Source organism: Lynx canadensis, chromosome D4, assembly GCF_007474595.2.
Source record: "Lynx canadensis isolate LIC74 chromosome D4, mLynCan4.pri.v2, whole genome shotgun sequence".
Taxonomy (NCBI): Eukaryota; Metazoa; Chordata; class Mammalia; order Carnivora; family Felidae; genus Lynx; species Lynx canadensis.
The window spans coordinates 92,434,718-92,455,157 of record NC_044315.2 but is presented as its reverse complement, the minus strand read 5'-3'; the positions used below and the strand labels follow the sequence as shown (position 1 = coordinate 92,455,157).

The window sequence follows — 20,440 nt, the reverse complement described above, 5'->3', positions numbered from 1 at the left end:
CTCCTGTGGACGAGCCGGCGGCTGCCCTTCCTTGTCTCCAGCCGGGCCTGTCCGCTGGACCTCAGCCCTGCGCACTCAACTGCCTTCTGGCCCAGGCCCCTCGGACGTCCCCTGATGTCCAGGACTCCTTGTGCAGAGCAGAGCTCAACACCTCTGCCGCCCACCCTCTCCTGCTCCCTCGGGTGCTGGCACCGAGGTGCGCCCCGTCACGCACGCTGGTGGCACTCATGGGATCCCCGATTTTGCTCTCCCCAATACCTGCCCTCCGTCAGATGCATTTCCAAGTGCCACCGCCTCCACGGTCTTGGTTCAGATGCTTCGCATCACCCTCTGGAAGGATGCCGTAGTTTTCTCCCGCATCCAGGCTGGCTCCTGTCCTCCTCCCTAGCCCCACCAGAGGGTGGTGACCATCCACACTGCAGCCCCCACGGCCTCCGATGAAGGCCACTTGCTGTAGTGCCCCTTCCTGTGGCCTGGCCCCACTGGGCGCCTCCAGCCTCCTTCCCTCCCCTCGCCGCCACTGCCTCCCAGCCGAGCAGAGAGCCCACTGGTTTGTTCATGTCCCGACTCATGGAGGCAATCACTAAACGCTAACAGGACAAACGAAATTCGCGCATGGTCAGAGTGATTGTGGGGGAGAATGAGAACATGGGTACAAAGCGGCACGGGGACAGTAAACGTCCGAAGGGGACAGATGTGGGGACCACGGCCCTATTTAGGCTGTCGGCCTCCTGAGCATGAACAGGGGAGCTGTGTGGCATTCATCTCTGCTCGGTAAAGGTTCTCTGAATGGACCAGATCATACGTGGTCTAGGCCTGGCCCAAACCGCAGCACCCACATCTGTCGTTGTCACAGGAAACGTGCGGGGGGGGGGGGGGAGGACAGTTGCTACAAGTGCCCGCCTGCGGCTCTGCCCCCTAGTGGAGGCCGCTCAGGGTTGTCTGACGCGGAAGGTTCGGGGGAGGCCGGGAACCCGGGCTGCCGCTGCCTGGCTGCGGACCACACTCTGAGAAGTTGACCCAGAGCAGTACAGTCCAGAAAAACACAACAGCTGCCACACGTGCAATTAAAACTGTGGGTAGGCTCCGCTTTAAGAGAAACAGGAGAAATCAATTTCAACATACCTTACATAACCCGATACACCTAGACTGTTATTTCATATAACCGTCTATAATCGATGACTTATGGTCAATACAAAGACAACAGGGAGTATTTTTCATTCCTTTTCCCTGCGGACTCTCGGAGACCTGCTGTGTATTTTTCACTAAGAGCGCATCTCAGAACTGATCACCAAACTCGACCGTCCCGCGTGCCTGCGGCCCGGAGCTGCGAAGTGCAAGGAAGCTGTGTGGGACGGAGGCGGCAGCAAGAGAACTACACCTCCCGGCATGCCCGGGCGCTCCCTCTGACGCACTTCCTGCGCGGCGCCGGGCGCGCCGGGGCTACGGGAGAACCACATCTCCCGGTAGGCTCCGGGCGCGCGCTGTGACGCACTTCCGGCGCGGCGGGGACAGCGCGCCCCCGGCGGCCCGGCGGCGGGAGCGAGGCGACCGCTCGGCCCGCGGCAAGTGACGGGCGGCCGGCCGAGGGGGAGCCGGGGCGGGGCGGCGGCGGCCGGCGAGGGAGCGCGCGGGCGGCCTAGCCCCGCCCCGGTGACCTTCACGGCCCGGGCGGCGGGCGCAGGCCGGGCGGCGGCGGCGGCGCGATGTTCGTGCAGGAGGAGAAGATTTTCGCGGGCAAGGTGCTGCGGCTGCACATCTGCGCGTCCGACGGCGCCGAGTGGCTGGAGGAGGCGACCGAGGACACCTCGGTGGAGAAGCTCAAGGAGCGCTGCCTCAAGCACGTAAGTCCGGGCCGCGGCCGCCCCCTTCCTTAGCCGCCCCCTTCCCGACCCCCCAACCCCTACACCTTCCCGACGCCCTCCCCGGCCCGGGCTCCGGGCCGAGCGCTTCACGATCAACTCCTGCTGCAGCCCGAGGAGCGCGGGGCAGGCCGGGAAACTGAGGCAGGAAAGGTGAAGTCGCCGTGCGGAGCAGGGCCTCGTGGTTTACCATCATTTGTGCTCGCTTTGCGCTTGGGGTGAGGCTCTTGGTTTTTAGCCGGGGCCCGAGGAAGAGGGATCCGCCGTGAAGAGGTGGCTTCCCTTCCCTGCGGGGCGGGCGACCTGGAGCTGTTTCCCACTGGCTGGCATGGGGTCTGGCTCTGGCCGCTTGAGCCTCCGAGCTGGAGTCCCTGAAATGGGGTCGCTGCCAGACTCGTCCCCGAGCCCCTGCTTTGCCGTGGCCTTTGCATCCATTCGGCGGGTGGGTCCAGGAGAAGAGTCTCCTCGCTGAAAAAGCCACTTTTTAACGGTCAGTTCATGTGAAATACCCCTGTATAGTTGGCTCCTTAGTTTGCTAAATTTTGGAAGCAGTTCTTGCTGGCCGTGTCTCTGTAAACTCCTCCACTCAGGCAGGCTGGGACACCTGACTCCCGCTGCCCTTGGCCCGTGCGGTGTTTTCTTGTCAGGGTTTAGGTTAGTCTTCTGGTGCGGATTCCATGTAGTAAATTACACGTTTGTACTGTGGCGAGCGTCCTCTCCAAGGACAAACTTCCAGTTACTGTAGGAACTACGCACGAAGATACTTTTGAGTCACTTGGGAGTGAGGGTCTGTGGAGCTGTTTTGTGACTGGCCAAGGCAGGCAGGCATTCTGGTTTCCAGAGCAGATCCCTTTCTGGAACACGCTGGATGTCAGTTACGATGCGGTCCTGGCCTCACATCCAGGAGGGGGCCAGTCGGGTGTTTTCGCCATCTAGAAACCCCCCGGACAGCAGGCTAGTAGGCTGGGGGCTCCGCGAGCGTGCAGGCTGTTAGAGCCAGGCCCTGTTTGCTTGTCGAGTCGTGTACGTTTATGTAAAAAAAATTTTTTTTTAACGTTTTTTACTCATTTTTGAGAGGCGGAGAGAGACAGAGTATGAGTGGGGGAGGGGCAGAGAGAGAGGGAGACACAGAATCCGAAGCAGCTCCAGGCTCTGAGCGGTCAGCGCAGAGCCCGACGCCGGGCTCGAACTCACGAACCACGAGATCATGACCTGAGCCTAAGTCGGACGCTCAACTGGCTGAGTCACCCAGGCGCCCCGAGTCCTGTACGTTTAAAACAAAAGCCAAAAACCTCCCCGACTTGCTGTTCCCCCTTCCTCCCCCCAGCCCACCCAGGACAGGAGCTCCTCGAGGGCTGGGTCTGTGTTCACATGTCCAGAGCCAGGCTCTCTGTGCTCAGAACAAACCTGTGGGTTAATGGACTGTCAATTCAGAACTGCCCGGACTTGGAGCGACACCTGCTGAGTCAGGCAGGGAGAAGTCGGTGGGTAAATCGGGGTGGCATTTGACTTAACTCGCTAATTTACATAGCTATCATAATATTAGTTTATGAAGGGGAACAGGAAGTGAGAACTGTTGGACTGATGCGCAGTTGCTTGCTAATGAATTTCAGGAGCTCTTGGGGTTCATTAGGCAGCCAATTTGAATAAGATGCTAATTACCACGTTCCCGGTATTTATTATTCCAGTCGGGATTGAGGTGTGTCGTTGGGGATTTTTCTGGCACTCTCCTACTTTAAATTGAGATTTTTGTCCCACTCTGCAGTCTCTCCAGGTGTGGGGGAGCCACGTAGATCACGGGACTCGAGAGCTGAGTGGTCGGGAAGTAATCCCCCCTCCGTGCCCGTCCTGTTCTGTAGGCAGGACGCGCCGTCTCTCGAGCCGGTCAGAATGCAGTAGTTAGCGACGAGTATTCTCAAGTTGTGTACTTGAACGTCACCCGGGAAACCATCGCCTGAGTGTCGTGCTGCAGCAGGCAGTGAGGCTCAGCCCGCCCGGGCTTCTGTTTCTCCTTCCCAATCTTCCCCTGGTGCACACTCAGGCTGGCGCAATGTTTCCCTTCCTCCTCGAAGGGGACGCTGTGTGTTCCTCCCCCCCAGTGGTACTCCTGGGAGCGTGTTGCTTTGTTAACGAGGAGCGTTCTTGCCGTAACTCTTAAAGAACCCGATGAGCTCTGTAGCTTTTCTTTTCTTTCCACATCAGTTGGGGTCTCTTGTGAGATTGTCACTGCGTGACATGGTACCTGTTAATATGGCTATGAGATCACATGACGGTGTGTCTCGGGATGACCCAGGAGGTCACGTCACGTGTAGGAGGAACGGCCTCTTCACCCTTCTGGGGAGGAAGCAGCTTCAGCGGGTGTCAGCGCCCGGCTCCCGTGATGGGCTCCGCTGGGGCCGTCCTGCTGCCGAATCTTCGCTTGCTCGGAGCGTCTGTGCCGAGAACAAAGGAGCAGGATGAAGTCACGGTGTGTGCGGATGACTCACGCTTGTGTGGTGCTCCTGGCACGCCGTGGACAGGTTGCACAGTACAGCCTTCTCAGGGACCACATGAGGGTTGTTTTGGAGAATTGTGTTTCATAGACTGTATTCTGAACTTGTCAGATCAGCTAGCCTGCGAATTTCAGAGTTAGAAGGAGCACACCCAGTATTTCTGGGAGCAGAGCCAGAGTCGAATTCAAGGCAAGTGGGGGGAGGGTGGCATCTGCTCTCATAGATGCAGGAGCGGATCTTGCTATTGGCTGGGCCCTTCTTTGCCCCCTTCATCCTTGCCCGTCGATGTGAGTGCACAACAGCCCCCCTGAAGCCAGAGTGTTCCGGCTGTTGCCACGACCTTCTCCTGCCTGGACTTCAGTGTCCCCCCCACCCCTGCCCCGGTGCCATGTTCTGGGGCGCCTGGGGCCCTGGCCAGTGAGTCACAACTGCGTGCCGGTCGGCCAGTCCCCTTTGGCCGCCCAGGAGGGGCCCCACCCGGGGCACCTGCAGCTTGCTTCGGGATCTGTGTGGTGGTCCCGTGCTGAGCACAAGCCAAGGGCCGAGTGAAGGCTGGTTGTTCTCCTCTCGGGGTTTTGCAGGCTTTTCAGTGGTCAGGGCCCTGTTTCTACTGTCTGCGGACTCGCCTTCTCTCTTCACCGTCTCCCAGCCCCTTCCGTGCGTCTGGAAGACAGAAAAAGTACACAAATCATACTTAGGTTTTTAGGTTTTCAGGTAACGGTGGACCTGCTATTTTCATTTTAAAATGTTGCTCCAGATCTTTGCAGACTAGGGAAGCGATTCAGGTTGCCACTAATTGCCAGCAGGGTATTTTATGTCAAGCCGTGAACCTATTTCAGGAGTACTTACTGGGTTGGTGGACAGATTGCTGCCCTAGGGATCAGATGTTGTGGCCTTTTGTTTGGCTTCCGCCATTGATGAGAATTCTTTGACTTCGTCTGCGCTCTGACTTTTTAGCTAGTAGCTAGTACATTCCTGCTGTGGTTTGAGGGTCAGGTCCCGTATCGTTACTGTTATGATTTGTTTTCTATTTTGAAATATTTGATTCTTCCCCCCAGTGTGCTCATGGGAGCTTAGAAGACCCCAAAAGTGTGACCCATCACAAATTAATACACGCTGCTTCGGAGAGGGTACTGAGTGATGCCAAAACAATCTTGGAAGAGAACATCCAAGACCAAGGTAGGGGCCTCACGGGGCAGCGGGGGGAGCCGCGGCACCTGTGGGAACGGGGGACCTGAGAGGCAAAGCACCCTCGACGTCCGCATCTGCGTTCCGGGCCGGGACCGGCCGAGAACACTGGGTCCACTGAAAGGATTTTATTTTCCCTTTGGTACAACAAAGTACGCATTGTGGGACGTTTGTGACAAACAGCACAGACCGAAACGGAACGGGCAGCGTCCATCTGAGAAACCAGCCGTGAACCTCGTTTCTAATTCTGTTTCTGAGCAAACCCAGGGTCTGCAGGGCTGCTCCCGGCTGTATCGTGCGGCCGGACCCCAGGGCGCCGGTGTCCTGGGATGACACTCCTGCTACAGACACGTCCGTCCCGTCGCTTAGGCTTTGCGTCCGAAGCGTGTGGGGAGAAACCTTTGGTTTTCTAGATGTCATTCAAAGGGTGGTTTTAATTCTGGGATTCTCTTAAATAATCCGTTTCGGAAGTACTGTTCCCAGACCTCCGTGCAGTGTGGGGGTCAGGCTGGGGACCAGGCGGGAGCTGCCAGCCGCGCGGCCCGCGGCCCCCCTCCCCCCCCGGCACGCCCCGGGTTTAGCTCTGAGGGTGGAGACCGGCCCCCCAGCCTCCGAGAGCGGAGCCCGTTGAAACAGGAGCGTTTTGTGAGGTTTCCACCCGTTCTTGGCACAGTTGTGAGGGCCGTGCTGTGTGTGACCCCCAGCCGGGGTCCCGCCGGGCCAGGGGACCCGCACGCGCACGGGGGGGGGCGAAGGGGCTCATGTGAGCACTCGGCTTGGGGGGCATCCGGAGGGCGCCCCTGCTCCTGTGTCCTCGGGTCCTCTGGCGCCCGTTCTGCCATTTCACGGATAAGGGAGGTAACCGGCTTGATAGACGTGTTTCCTTTCCAGATGTCTTACTGTTGATAAAAAAGCGTGCCCCGAGTCCGCTGCCCAAGATGGCCGACGTGTCCGCAGAAGAAAAGGTGAGTCTCAGAGTTGGGAATCGGACGCCTTTGTCAGCAGGAGGCCCCCCCGCTGAAGCCCGCGGCCTGACACGGTTCTGGATACCGGCCGCTCGCAGACCCAGCGCGTCCCACGGTCACAGTCACGGGGCTTCTCTGTCGTGGCGGAGCCTCTCCTGGTCGCTGGCCGCGTGGCTGGCACTCCGCCCCCCGGGCCACCCGTCCGCCCCGATCTCCGGGAGCGCCCACCTTCCTCTCCCCGGGTGGCACCCGGAGCACGGGGAAGGGGTGGCGGGCACACACTTGGGCCCCCGTCCCAGGAGCGCAGGGTCGTGCTCGGGAAGTTCCTGGAGAAGCGGGGGGCCTTCCACACCTGCGCCCAGGTGCAAAACGCTGCCGTTGGAAAGGGGCTGCCGTACTAATTTCACAACTTTTCCTCGCTTGTCTTGGGGACAGAGTTTCTTACTCATGCTCCGAAATGCTAGGGAGGGCGTTCACCCCCGAGAAAGCAGGCCAGACTCCGTGAGCCGTGGGCCTCTGAGCAGTGAGCTATCTCAGGGTCTCCTCTGGGACAGGCGGCACGGGGGGAGTGCCTGGGGGCTTATCTGTGGCCACGCCTGGCCACAGCACTGGCATGGAGATGGGCCAGCCGCCCCCCCCCGCCCCCCCCCATCTCCGGGAGACAGAACCGGGCCCGCCCCTGCCTGTCCCGGAGAACTGCCTGGGCGGAACGCGGTTCTCCGGTTACAGTGCGAGCCCTTGGTAACCAGTGTAGATGATGGGGTTCCCACCGCCACGGCGGCTCTGGGTAACTTGCGGCTGCGGACCTCACGCGGCAGTTCACCTTGTCTGCGCACATGTTTGCAAAACAAAACATCGTAAGACGTTAATGCTTGTTTCTGTGAATTATTATTAATTTTAAGTGAAAGTAACATGCGTTTCCGAAGGCAAATAATGGTACTGGTCTCTCAATAAAAATCAGCATCTCCCTCTCCCACCGGAGTCACGCACCCTAAAGGCAACATCTTTAACTCATTTCGCTCTTCCTTCAGTGATTCTCTTCCTGATAGATAAACAGCACGCATAATTTATTATTTCTTAGAATATCAGCTTTAGATTCTTCGGCTTCTTGGTGTTTGGTGTGTTAGATCATAGCCCTGGTTGTCTCCACGCTGGTTGAAGATTTCAGGATTTCCATTAGGATTAGTGTATACATGTTGTTTTCTGTTAGGAGTTGAAGGGTACTAAGATTATCCTTTTTTTTTTTTTTTAAATGTTTTTGAGAGAGCGAGAAAGAATGTGAGTGAGGGAGGGACAGAGAGAGAGAGAGAGAGAGAGAGAGAGAGAGAGAGAGACAGAACTCAAAGCAGGCTCCAGGCTCTGAGCTGTCAGCACAGAGCCCGACGTGGGGCTTGAACCCACAGACCGTGGGATCATGACCTGAGCTGAAGTCAGACGCTTAACCAACTGAGCCACCCAGGCACCCCTAAGACTATCCTTTTTTATACAACTTTCTCCTGGAACTCACAATTGTCTCCTCCTTTTTCTTTTTTTTTTTCTTTTCTTTTCCTTTTTTTTTTTTTTTTTAACACTTATTTATTTTTGAGAGAGAGAGACAGAGTGCAAGCAGGGGAGGGGCAGAGAGAGAGCGAGACACAGAATCTGAAGCAGGATCCGGGCTCCGAGCTGTCAGCACAGAGCCCGACGCGGGGCTCGAACTCACAAACTGCGAGATCACGATCTAAGCCAAAGTCGGATGCCCAACCGACTGAGCCACCCAGGCGCCCCTCCTTCTTTTGTTTTCTGTAGGGTTATTGCTAAGTTTTTCAAATTCTTTGCCCGGATTAATAAATCTCTCTGAAAACAGGGTCACATGTGTGAGGCCATCTGCCAGCTCCTGCTGTCCTGGAAACGTCCCTCCAGCTCCTTCCAGCCGCGTCCCTCTGCCTCAGTGGCTTCTAGGCTTTCCCATCTCGCCCCCTGTGTCCGAGCTTCTGAATCTTGTATATCCGTACGCTCTTTGCTGCCGCCTGCCTCATAACCACAGACAACAGCTTGAGACAGCACACAGCTCACAGGTCTGTGGGTCAGTGGTCTGGGTGGGCTCAGCTGGGCCCTGCCTTCGGCTCTCAGGTCTAAATCAAGGTGCGGCCGGTGTGCGTTCCTCTTTGGAGGCTCTGGGGAAGGGTCCGCTTTGGGTGCGTTCTGGTGGTTGTCGGTTCCTACCGCTAACAGGCCGGGGTCCTGTTTTCTTGCTCGGTCAGTCAGGGCCGCCACATTCCTTGCCTCACGGTCCCCTGCATCTTCAGAGCCAGTGACAGAATTTCTCACACGTTGACTCTCCCTCTGGCCAGAAAGAGCACTTTGCTTTTGAAGGGATTGCCTGATTAGGTCAGGCCCACCAAGGCGGGGGGCGTTTCCTTTAAAGTTGACTGTGCCATAGCCTGACCTTATCCCACAACAAAATCCATCCTACTCACAGCCCCTGGGACTGTGCAGGTGTGTTGCAGGAGTGTGATCTTAGGGCCCGACTCGGAGTCCACCTGCAGAATCAGAGATCTTCCAGCTGACTTGTCTGGTGGAGCCTGGCTTCCCTTAGCATCTGGGAAGGGAAAGGAGTCTTGCGGCCTTGCCCTCCAGCGTTCGGTGGCTTTGGTGAGCACCACCTGTGTGCGTGCACTGCACGATGAAGGTGCTGGGCCCAGTGTCCGGGGTTGCCATGTGGCCGGCAGCGGCTGGTCGGTCCTGACTTGTCCCCTGTCCCTGCTCTGCTTCCTGTCCCCTCCCCTCCCCCTGGGGTCTTCTAGCACCCCCCCCCCCCCCCCCCCCCCCCCACCAGCCCCAAGGCTCTTGAGGGCTTTGGAAGTTCATGATCTGCGTTGATGCAGATCCCGCCCCCGCCACATAGAGTCAGAGGTTCTTGGGTTTTCGTTCCAGAAGTTTTTCTGGATTGTTCTTGGACAGTGCCCTCCCCTCGTTTTCTCTCCCTCTTTCCGGAGTTCCTGTTGGTTGGATGTTGGCGATTTCCTGGGCATCTTTCCCTGACTGCTATGGCCTGTTTATCTGGTGGTGGTCTTTTACGTTTCCCAGCGGTGTCTCCTCCGACGGTGATGGCCTCCTGCTGCGCCCCCATCTCCAAGGGTTTTCTGGCGTGAAATCCTTTTCCTCTCGTCGTCTCCTTCACACTTCCTTACTTGCCCATTCTCATTCGGGTCTCTGTCCCTCGTGTTGGAGGCTTTCCTCACACCCCGGGGCCTCCTCGGCTGCCGTCTCTCCAAGAGGCACCAGGGGCTCAGCGGCTGCTCTCTGTGCCCACGGTCGCGCCTGTGGGGCCCAGACTCGGCCCTGTTCCCTCCTTCCACGGGGGTGTGTCTCCTGCCGGGGGTCCTTGAAGCCGAGTAGCGCAGGGACTGGGTCTCGTCCAGGGTTAGGACGGGGCCCCCTTTTCCGGCTGCTGAGCCCGGGCTCCCTGGCTCCGGGGCTCCCCGGGTCTGCCCTCTCCAAGGCGGTTGCTGGCCGAGCAGGGTGGTAGAGGGCCACTGTCTTCGGCCTCGGCCGCTCACTCCCAACCTGGGCGCTTCCCTCCGGCTCTGGCGTCGGCCTGGCCTGGTTTCTGGCTGGACTCCTGCCGCGCGTGCTCGGCTGACCCCCGTCTGTTTTCTGTCTTGGAGGAACAGTGTCTGTCGCTCTGGTTCTCTGTGTTGGAGTCGCTGCCATCTGGTGCGGATGTGCTGTTGTGTCGGGCACTCCGGCACAGCCACGGCCTCCCTGTGGCCACGAGACACCGTGTCTGCCTTCCCTCCTGCCCTGCCGCCCTCTGGTTATGACAGGCAGGAATCGTGTCCCCAGAGAGCATCACGTCTTCTGTCCCCGAGGACGCGCACAGAACCCGCAGGGACCCTCTGCTGAGGCGAGAGCGGCGCCCGCCCCCTCGGGAAAGGCGCTCTCCCCGCTGGAGCCCGTGTTCCAGCTGATGCGGCCTTGCCTTTTCTTGCTCTCGTGTTCATTTTGGACTTCCTTTTTCTTTTTAATGTTTGTTCATTTTTGAGAGGGAGAACATGCGCACGTGTGAGGGAGGGGCAGAGAGAGAGGGAGACAATCCCAAGCAGGCTCCTCACGGTCCGCGTAGAGCCTCATGCGGGGCTTGAAGTCACGGACCGTGAGATCCTGACCTGAGCCGAAATCAGGGGTTGAGGCTTAACCGACTGAGCCCCCCAGGCGCCCTATTCGTTTCAGACTTTCTGATTACTTTTCTGTGTAGAAAAAACAGGAAGAGAAAGCCCCGGATAGAGAAGCTATATTCCGGGCCACCGCCAACCTGCCCTCCTACAACATGGACCGGGCCGAGGTCCAGACCAACATCAGAGACGTGAGTGCCCGCCATGGGCCACGCCACGTGCTCCTCACGCCTGCGTGGGGGCCGTGCTTGGGGAAGTGGGGGGAAGGACAAACAGGAGTTCTGTGTGCGTTTTTGCAGCTTCTCCGTAGACCTTAAACGATTTCAAAATAAAAAGGTTAAGAAGACATTGGAAAGTGGGACCGCAAAGGTAGATGCTACCGGAAAATACTAGAGTTTTGCCCGAAGTTTGGTAAAAACTGGTAGAGAGAAATCTGGACCCTTAGTAATTTTGGATGCGAAGTCCTGAGCTAGAAAAGCAGGGTGTGTCCGGTGTCCCATGGAGCGGTCCCAGCAGGGTGCACCGTGCCCCGCGGACTGGGACCGCGTGGCCGCCCGCTCTGAGAGTGCCACCACGGCCCTGCTCACCTCAGCAGCAGAGTGTGCCATCGCACTCTGCACGCCTGCCCCGGCCCGCACGCGGTTTGCCCCATGCGTGTCCTTCCTGCGGCGTCGGAGGCCCGTCGTGGGAACGAGCGGTGGCCGGCCCCTGTGTCGCCCATGGGACCGGGGACCCACCCGTAGAGGGTTCTGATCGAGTTCCCAGCAGCCTTCTTCCTGGTGAGAGCCCGAGGCCTGTGCGGGGGGCCCGGTGGGTCAGGCTGCTCTCTTCCCCTTCCGTGCCGGGTGCTTTCTGCGTCGGCCCAGGGGCTGAGCGGTGTCGCCCGTCCGACACCTCCCTGCCCGGCACAGGGTCCTGCCAGTCCGGTCTCCCCCGCCTCTGGTGTTGCGGAAGCGGCAGCAGCATAGTTGGGACTGGGATGTGGGGTCTAGGGCCCAGGAGCGCGGTTACACCTCCAGGCGGGTCTCGGGCACGTGAAGCAGTTAAGAGCCTTTTTCTCCTTTCCCGCAGTTCCAGACGGAACTCCGGAAGATCCTGGTGTCTCTCATCGAGGTGGCACAGAAGTTGTTAGCGCTGAACCCGGATGCGGTCGAGCTGTTCAAGAAGGCGAATGGTACGAGCAAGCCCGGATTGGCCGCGATCTTGCGCTTGGACCCGCCGTGGGCCCCGCGGCGCCCGTTCACTGGCCACGGCCCCGGGGTCACACGGTGGGGACGAAGAATGCTTTATGTTTGTGCTTTCAGTTGACGCAGGCTCCTGTCCACACGGGTGCCGGCCGAGGCACCGTGTGGATTTGCTGAGGATTCGGGGGGTTGGCACGCACCTGGGACCCCGGGCCCCCCGCGCTGTCCCGGCCCTCACGGGTCGCCCCGTCTCTCGCCCACAGCGATGCTGGACGAAGAGGAGGACGGGCGAGTGGACGAGGCAGCCCTGCGGCAGCTCACGGAGATGGGCTTCCCGGAGAGCAGGGCCGCCAAGGCCCTGCGGCTGAACCAGTACGTGTGGGCCACCTCCTCCCCTTGCTGCCGATGCTGTGGGTTCCCCTGGGGTGACATCCTCCGTCCCAAACTCTCTGATTGAACCGTTTCTGATAGATGTGAGTTTTTAAAGAGAAATCCTGCACGCACATCCCCGAGGTAAGCTAGTGGGGCACCTCCATTGTCTCAGGACAGTGTGATGTGGCCTCGCCCTCGCTGGGGACGGGCCAGGGTGGCCGGGTCCTCCCGGGCCGTCATTGCCAGCGCTGCGTGGAAGCCTGCCTGTGGCAGGGACGTGGTGGCCCGGAGCCGTGTCCTCTTAAGCAGCCTCCTACGCCTGCCCCGCCGTAGCCACTTGCCTTTGCGTCCACACTCAGCTCTGAAACGAGCACCTTGACAGCCAGAGGACGGTCGGGGGGGCTCTGCTCTTGGCCTTGGACCTAAAAGTCTCACGTTCTTCATGAGCTTATGTCCCTTGCTTAGTGAATGGGTCTCTGTGCTGTGGCCACGGTCTTAGGGGGTTTCGGGGCCAGGGCCACGGCCTCTCCCAAGGGGTCCCCAGCTCCTGCCGGAGAAGTCACTAAAGCCAGAGAACCTTCCGTGGGATGTGAAGGAGGTGGGAGGCCCTCGATGATTGGCCTGGGCCATCTGGAAAGTCTCTTGTCACCTTTCAGCATGTCGGTGCCTCAGGCCATGGAGTGGTTGATTGAACACGCAGAAGACCCGACCATCGACACGCCTCTTCCGGGCCAGGCCTCTCCGGGAGGGGCTGAGGCCGCCCCTGAGGCTGCCTCCGAGGCGGCCGGGACTAGCACAGGAGACGAGGAGCCCAGAGATGAGCTAACAGAGATCTTCAAGAAGATCCGGAGGAAAAGGGAGTTCCGGGCCGACGCTCGGGTACGTGCTCCGGGGCCTGGACACCACCCGGCAGGGTTGGCGTTTGTCCACGTGGGGCTGCGCCGTGTGGAGGAAGCTGGACCTGGTGAGGGGCTTATCATCAGGCCCAGGTTCGGTTTTCACTTGTCCTCACGTGTATCCAGGTGGCTGTTTTTCCTCCAAATATTCCTCCAAATACTCATTGGTCACCTGAAAACTCACGACGGTCCTGTCCACGTTCCCGCCGTGAGTGAGCCGTGGGCTTGGGCGGGGACGCTGCCCGGAGACCAGAGGCTGGGGCGCCGCAGGACTGTCTGTGGACGGGGAGGCGGTCAGGCTCTGACCACCTGGTCGTGGTGTCTGCGGGATGTCAGGACCCGAGGCCTGGGCCATCTCGGGCTGCACTTGGCCGGCTGACGTTCGTGTCTGGTGTGGCTGCCCTCCACTGTCGCCTCCTCCTGGGTGCATTTGTGGCTCCCTGTTCTCCACTGTTCGGTCGTTTGACCAGGGTCGTGATTTCCCCTTGGATGTTTTCTGTGCTTTAAGACTGCGGTTTTCTTTCGGATTGTAGATGGGTCATTTCGAGGTGTTAGGGCTCTGAGTCCGTGAGTTCCTGACTTGGCTTGGGGTGCCGTGTCGTCCGTGTGGGCTCACCCGCGGGCTCGTGGGATGCCCACCCTAGCCTATCCTGCACCTGTTTCCCTGGGTCGAGCGGCACCTCCCGCCAGGAGCCCGGTTCGCGCTGACTGCACGTGGTGTGAGCCCTGGCTCTGGGGGCCGACCGCTCCCCGCACGGGGGCCGGTACGGTTCTGACTCCTCTTCCCTCTGGGGGTGCAGACCCCTTCCGGGGCGCCGGGTTCAGGTGCAGACCCCTTCCGGGGCGCCGGGTTTAGGTGCAGACCCCTTCCAGGGCGCCGGGTTTAGGTGCAGACCTCTTCCAGGGCGCCGGGTTTAGGTGCAGACCCCTTCCAGGGCGCCGGGTTTAGGTGCAGACCCCTTCCAGGGTGCCGGGTGTAAGCTCCAGCTCGTCGTCTCACATGGACCCAAGGCCCATGTCCTGTCTGCGTGTGCACGTTACACCCTGGCCCCCAGGTCCTGCTAATGCCCCTGCCCCCTCCCAGGCTAGTTTGCTGTTTTGTCCGCTTTCTTGTGAGCTCAGCTACAGCTGAGCCCGTAGCTGGTGTTTCTAGAGCCTGGTCTGGGCGTCAGGCTGAGCCCCATGGGAGGGGAGGCCGTGTTCCTGGAGGGTGCTCTGTGCTCCTCCGGGCTCCGGACTTCCCTGGAGGGTGGTCTCACGTTGTCCTCGTCGGGCACACCACTGCTCAGCCGGTGGTCTTTGCTGCCCTCTCAACCTCGTGATGCTGAGTGACACCTGAGGTGCTCTTCTCCCAAGACGCATGCCTGTGCCAGGCCTTCCTGTCCCCTCTTTGTGGTAGACGTTCTGTGACAATTGTTGCAAAAGGCTGACCCAGGACATCATCGTCTCCCACCCTTTGGTTCCATGCCATTTGAAAGAATAGTCTGGAAGGACGGGAGTGTTGGTGTGGCTCCCAGGAGGTCTGGATCAGGGAGCAGGGCTTGGACTGGAGACCAAGACGGACTTTTTGCGGTCTCTTCCCCTCCCCCCACGCCAACGCCAGCTGCGGGGGGACAGTGCGTGCGGTGCGTGGGGCAGGCAGAGCCCGGGTCTTGGGGCCTGTGAGCGCGTGGACCCCTGGCAGGCGGGCTGGGGGCGTGACCCCAGAGTCCCCGTGCGGAAGGACTGGGCCATGGTTTCTCTAGGCTGAGCTGGGAGTGAGTGAAAGGAGAGGAAGGTTTTTATTGACGTTCACAGGAAGGTCTCCGTGTTCTTGAATTTAGTGGGAGGTCCCGGTGATTTTATGTGACCCGGGAGTCAACTACCACATGGTGCGTTCTTCTCCTAGGATTTGCGGGGGGACCTCCACCCCCGCCAGCCCTGGGGTTAGGAGCTGCTTCGGGAAAGGAAAGGAAGTGGGTCATCTCACAGATGCTTTCTCGTGAGCTCACTGGACACCGTTTGGCCCCAGTGAAGCGTCTTTCTGGCTGCCGTCCTGGCTGACTTCCTTTCCTACCGGGTGCTCTCTGAGATACCTGTCGGGCCGGTCCAGCCTGGGCATGGCCGCCAGCACCCACACCCGGGTGTGTGGCGAGGTAGAGTGGTTAACACGGAAAAGTCTACCAGGAAGAAGACGGGGACCCAGTTCACAAGAGAGTGGTTTCATCTCCAGACAATTAACTTGATGAAATCTTTTACCTTTTTTTTTTTCCTTAAAAAGTTGACCCTTTTAGAGATTGCACAATAAAAGTCAAGGGTAAAGTGAAGGATGTAACGTGTTCTGTGGTCTTTGTCCTGAAATCGTACACCTCTCATCCCCAGGATGTTGAACGTTGGGTTGTCGTTCACTCTGAGAATTCTCAAACGTTCACGTTTACACTTTATATTTTGTTAAACGTAAGATGTTTGAAGTTAATTTTAGTATCGTTTTTTAAAAGATAAAATGTTTCCCGCAAGTGAGCAGGGTGTTTTTCTCCCCACCTCAGTCGGGTTTGCTTCCCTCATGGTCTCTCCCTCACCCTTTCGTTCTGGGGACCGGGGCCCCTGCAGAGAGCTCACGGTGGTGGTGGAGACCTTTCTGGCCACACACGGGGACAGACCTAAAAGGGTCTGATGCTGGTGTGGCCTGCCCGTGGCATGTTGGTCAGCAGGCTTCCCCGCGTGGATCCGGGCCAGACGGCCCGGCTCCCTGGTCCTCAGCGAGCGCGCGCTGAGTGGCCTGTGGGTTTCCCTTCAGGCCGTCATTTCCCTGATGGAGATGGGATTCGACGAGAAGGAAGTGATAGATGCCCTCAGAGTGAACAACAACCAGCAGAATGCCGCCGTGAGTACCGCCACGCGTCCTCGTGCCAGCGACGCTCTCCCCTCGCCCGCCTCACGTGCATCAGACTCCTGTCCCAGGCGGTCCGTTCTTTCCGAGGGAGACGAGAGGGTAGATGGTGTCACAGTATGACATGTTTTGCGTACTGAGAAAGTGCTGGGCCTTGTTTTTCTTTCTTTCTGTTTCTTTCTTTCATTCTTTTTTATTTTTTTAAGTTTGCATGTTAATTTTGAGAGAGAGAGAGAGAGCAGGGGAGGGGCAGAGAGAGAGGTAGAGAGAGAATCCCAGGCAAGCTTCATGCTGTCAGCACAGAGCCCGATGTGGGGAACGAACCCACGAAGCTGCGAGATCATGACCTGAACAGAAGCCAGGAGTCAGACACTTAACTGACTGAGCCCCCCAGGCGCCCCGGGATCTGTCTTTGTACGACCGCGTGCGTTCCTTGGCACGCATGTGAGTCGTTAGTTGGCTGAGCTGACCTGGGACGGGTCCCAGGCTGTGGACCCACGACAGCTGCCCGAGGAGGGCGTGGTGGTGGGGCGGGGACTTCCGGGGATGCAGCCTGGGGGTTCCACGCCTCCCTTCATTCTCCTCCCAGCGCCCCACGCGGGTCCTGCCGAGAAGTCCCAGGCGCGTTTGTCTGAACCGCCGTGCTGGGATCTGCCGGCCGTGCCGACATCGGAGCCCCCCTGGCCTGGGCCCCTCCCCGGGGGCAGCCGCTGCCGGTGGGGGCTCAGGAGCGACTAACGTGTGTGTGACTCTTGCGTCCGCAGTGCGAGTGGCTGCTGGGAGACCGGAAGCCCTCCCCCGAGGAGCTGGACAAGGGCATCGACCCCGACAGCCCCCTCTTTCAAGCCATCCTGGATAATCCAGTGGTGCAGCTGGGCCTGACCAACCCTAAAACGTTACTAGGTACGTGGGCTTCCCCAGGGGCGGGCCCCGCCACACCGCGTGGATGCCAGCGAGTGACACCGATATCCCCGCCACCTTCGGGGAGCTCCTGCCCGAGTCACGGTGGGGCCCGGCGGCCGGGCTCTGGCCGTGGTGTGGCGGCCTCCCGTGCAGACGACTTGGACGAGCTGCGGGCACCAGAGTGGCCCGTCCAGGTTGAGGAGAGCGCGGGCAGCGCCCCGCGGGCCGGGGCCAGGTGTGCGGGAGACATTGGCCTCTGCTCTTCCTGGTCGCGAGGGCTTTCTCTGGCCCCCCGTCTGACCGTGAAACAGCCTGCGTCCGGAAGCGCGTGTGGTTTTTGTGACTCGCAGAATAGTAACAAAACTAAGAACGACACATCCTTTTGGCTTCAGAGGATGGGATGGAAAGAGCCTGGGGACGCCCGGTGGCCGGGTCGGTTAAGCCTCTGACCCTTGATTTCGGCTCAGGCCATGATCCCAGTTTGTGAGTTCGAGCCCCACGTCGGTCTCTGTGCCGACAGCACAGAACCTGCTTGGGATTCTCCCTCTCTCTGCCCCTCCCCCACTTGTTCTCTTTCTCGCTTTCTCTCTCTCAAATCAATAAACTGAAAAAGGCACCACCAACAGTGTGGAATTCTAGGCCCTGCGGGTCCTCCGGTCCCCTCCCCCACCCCAGGAGCGGGCCTTCATCGTCCCGTGGGCCCCTCGGGGGCAGCGTGCCTGTGTCTGTGCCCGAGCCCCACCCCCCATCACCCGCGTCTGCCAGCTGCTTTGATGTCACCTCCACCTTGGGGCTTGGTCAGGGCTCATCCTGTGTCCACACCTTCCCCTTTGTCTCTCGTCGCACGTGCAGACGTCCTGTTCGCGCTCCTGTTCTGGACAGGTGTTTCTTTGGGACGTTGGCAGGTGCGAGTCTGGTAGGAGACCGTCCTCGCTCTGATAGATGTCCGTCCTTGCCGTCTGTCCCAGCCAGCCCCTGGGGCCCTGCGTCGTTTACCCCTGTCCCCAGGACGGCTCTAGGTGCCAGGAGGCGGCGGGTGGGGTGCCCAGCACGTTCACGGAGCAGCCGGTCCTTCCTCACTGACCCCATGCCGTGTGCTTCCTCAAGTTCGCCTGGACGCCCTGCCGTCCTTCTGGGCTCCCTGTCTGATACTCGTGACTGGTTTCCGGAGGGTGCCCATCAGGGGTCCCCCGGTGGTTTTAAGGGCTGGGAGGGCTGTCAGGTCACACAAGCAAGTGACTAAGTCAGACTTTCTTGCTACATCGCGGTCCCGTGTGGCCCTGAAGCGCCATGAGCAGACAGGGTAAGTGCGCTCCCCGAGGCTGGTGCGCGTGGGGCCGCTCCGCACTTCCGCGTGTGCTGACGGGTGAGGCCGGAGGGAGGACGGCACTTTCCAGACGTGTGTGATGCCTGCAGCCTGTGAGCTCACACGGCCAGGGTTTGCGGGGGACAGCCGTGTGCTGGGAGACACCTTCTGTCAGATTTTATTTGTAAGTCGTTTCTACACCCGACGTGGGGCTCAAACCACAACCCTGGGATGAGGGGTTCCTGCTGAGCTGCCCAGGCACCCCTCACTCACATTTTTAATGCTCGGGTTTTTTTGTTGTTCTTTTAAAAATGTTTTAGGGGTGCCTGGGTGGCGCAGTCGGTTGAGCGTCCGACTTCAGCCAGGTCACGATCTCGCGGTCCGGGAGTTCGAGCCCCGTGTCAGGCTCTGGGCTGATGGCTCGGAGCCTGGAGCCTGTTTCCGATTCTGTGTCTCCCTCTCTCTCTGCCCCTCCCCCGTTCATGCTCTGTCTCTCTCTGTCCCAAAAATAAATAAACGTTGAAAAAAAAAATTAAAAAAAAAAAGTAAAATAAAAATGTTTTAAACGTTGATATTTATTTTGAGAGAGAGTACGTGTGCGGACAGGGGAGGGGCAGAGAGAGAGGCAGACACAGAATCCCAAGCAGGCTCCAGGCTGTCAGCACAGAGCCTGACACGGGGCTCAAACTCACAAACCGGGAGATCATGACCTGAGTCAAAGTCAAGTCGGACACTTAACCGACTGAGCCGCACAGGTGGCCCCGCGTCCGGTTTTTTTAACTCATTTCCTGAACACTGAACGTTCTCATTTTCCCAATCAGATATCGTTAAGTTTGCAACAGTGTTTTTATGTCTTTTCTGCATCTGATTATTTTCCCAGGATAGGGTTGGAATTGGAATTACTGAGTCACAGGCTGCGACTATTTTTAAGATCGCGGATAGCCGTTGCCAGATTGCTTTCCAGAATCGGTGCGCCAGCAAGCACACGGGCACGCCGCCTGCCCGCCCGGGGCTGGAGACGCGGGTGCCCCGATGGGCTGAGCAGATCAGACGTTGCCGGGGGCTTGTTGGGGAGGGGTGACCCGGGTACTCACGGCTCCCCCTTTAAGGGCCGGTTGAGAGGCAAGTCCGTGGTACTTGACTGCGTGCCGAGAGCTGTGTCTCAGCCGGCCTCGCCGTGTTCTCCCCGCAGCGTTTGAGGACATGCTGGAAAACCCACTGAACAGCACCCAGTGGATGAACGATCCGGAGACGGGGCCGGTCATGCTGCAGATCTCCAGGATCTTCCAGACCCTGAACCGCACGTAGGCGCAAGTGTGGCCGCTCCCCTGCACGGCTCCAGCACCTGTCCGGGAGCCGGGGCGGCCCCAGCCACGGCCCTCTTCTACCCGCCAGCCTGCCTGCCAGCCAGCCGCAGAAGAGCGTGGAGACCCCTCGGTGCCAGTGCCGCAGGCTGGGGGGGAGGGGGAGGCTCGCCGGACCCCGCCCTCCGCACCCTACCCCGGGTCGTCGGGGCTCGGGGGCCCTTCTCCGGCTTTGATCTTCTCCTTAAACACTCGTGTGATGGCAGCGTGCACGGCCGGCCGCATCTCCAGCCTCCAACAGTGTTTACAGGCGTGGATGCCCCGGGAGGGGTCCCCTCCCTCCACGGTGTCCCTCTGGGCTCTGGAAACGCTCTTTGACCCGACCCGCAGGCGCTGCTTGTCACTTGGAAGAAGGCATGTTTCGACCCAAAGTGTGAAGTCAGTACTAACTTATGTAGAGGAAATCACAGATGATTTTTCTTTAATAAATAAATTCCCTTTTTGCTATTGTCATAGTGTGACTTTAGCGCCGGAGAGGGGCTTGTGCGCTCCCGACAAAGCACGCCCGCCGCGCCTGTCCCGCTCCGGGCAGTCGCTGCCCCCTCGGCGTGGCGGGCTGCCCGGGCTCGCGTCCTGGGGGCAGAACGGCGGTTCCGACTGGAGCGGACGGTCTGTATGGGCCCGGCGAGCGCTCCCAGGCCTCCGAGGGCGGACCGGATGCCCGTGGGGCTGCCTTTCCTTTGTAAACGTTACTCGCGTTGCAGAATGAGAAAATGGGTTAGCGCTTTGCTTTTTTTTTTCAATGCTGCTCGTTACTTACTGCTTGACGCATTTTTCACATGTTTTTCTGAACTCGTCTTTGCAGCGGCCCCACCTGCCTGGGCCCAGACCTGGGTGCGCTCGGCTGTCGGCTGCGCGGGCTGGGGGCCACCTCGCTGCCCC

General features: G+C 59.4%; 1 protein-coding gene across 2 annotated transcripts; it reads left to right on the top strand.

The window, feature by feature from the left end:
- Positions 1 to 1,625: 1,625 nt before the first annotated feature.
- Positions 1,626 to 20,008, top strand: UBAC1 (UBA domain containing 1). Of its 2 annotated transcripts, XM_030293184.1 has the most exons (11): positions 1,626 to 1,844; positions 5,413 to 5,533; positions 6,434 to 6,507; positions 10,748 to 10,855; positions 11,736 to 11,838; positions 12,112 to 12,220; positions 12,320 to 12,361; positions 12,877 to 13,099; positions 15,893 to 15,979; positions 16,750 to 16,888; positions 19,387 to 20,008. In XM_030293184.1, exons 1-11 carry the CDS (start codon positions 1,707 to 1,709, stop codon positions 19,500 to 19,502), a joined length of 1,260 nt encoding a protein of 419 aa, XP_030149044.1. In that variant the 5' UTR covers positions 1,626 to 1,706; the 3' UTR covers positions 19,503 to 20,008. The 2 variants fall into 2 exon arrangements, with proteins under 2 accessions (XP_030149044.1, XP_030149045.1); XM_030293185.1 differs by lacking the exon at positions 12,320 to 12,361 and having other exon boundaries at positions 1,631 to 1,844.
- Positions 20,009 to 20,440: the final 432 nt, after the last annotated feature.

Bases quoted from the DNA above. Each gene is read 5' to 3' on its own strand.
- UBAC1 (XM_030293184.1), top strand. From the start codon at position 1,707: ATGTTCGTGCAGGAGGAGAAGATTTTCGCGGGCAAGGTGCTGCGGCTG. The intron at 12,221-12,319 runs GTACGTGTGGGC...CGTTTCTGATAG, and splicing joins AAGGCCCTGCGGCTGAACCA to ATGTGAGTTTTTAAAGAGAA. The intron at 12,362-12,876 runs GTAAGCTAGTGG...GTCACCTTTCAG, and splicing joins CCTGCACGCACATCCCCGAG to CATGTCGGTGCCTCAGGCCA.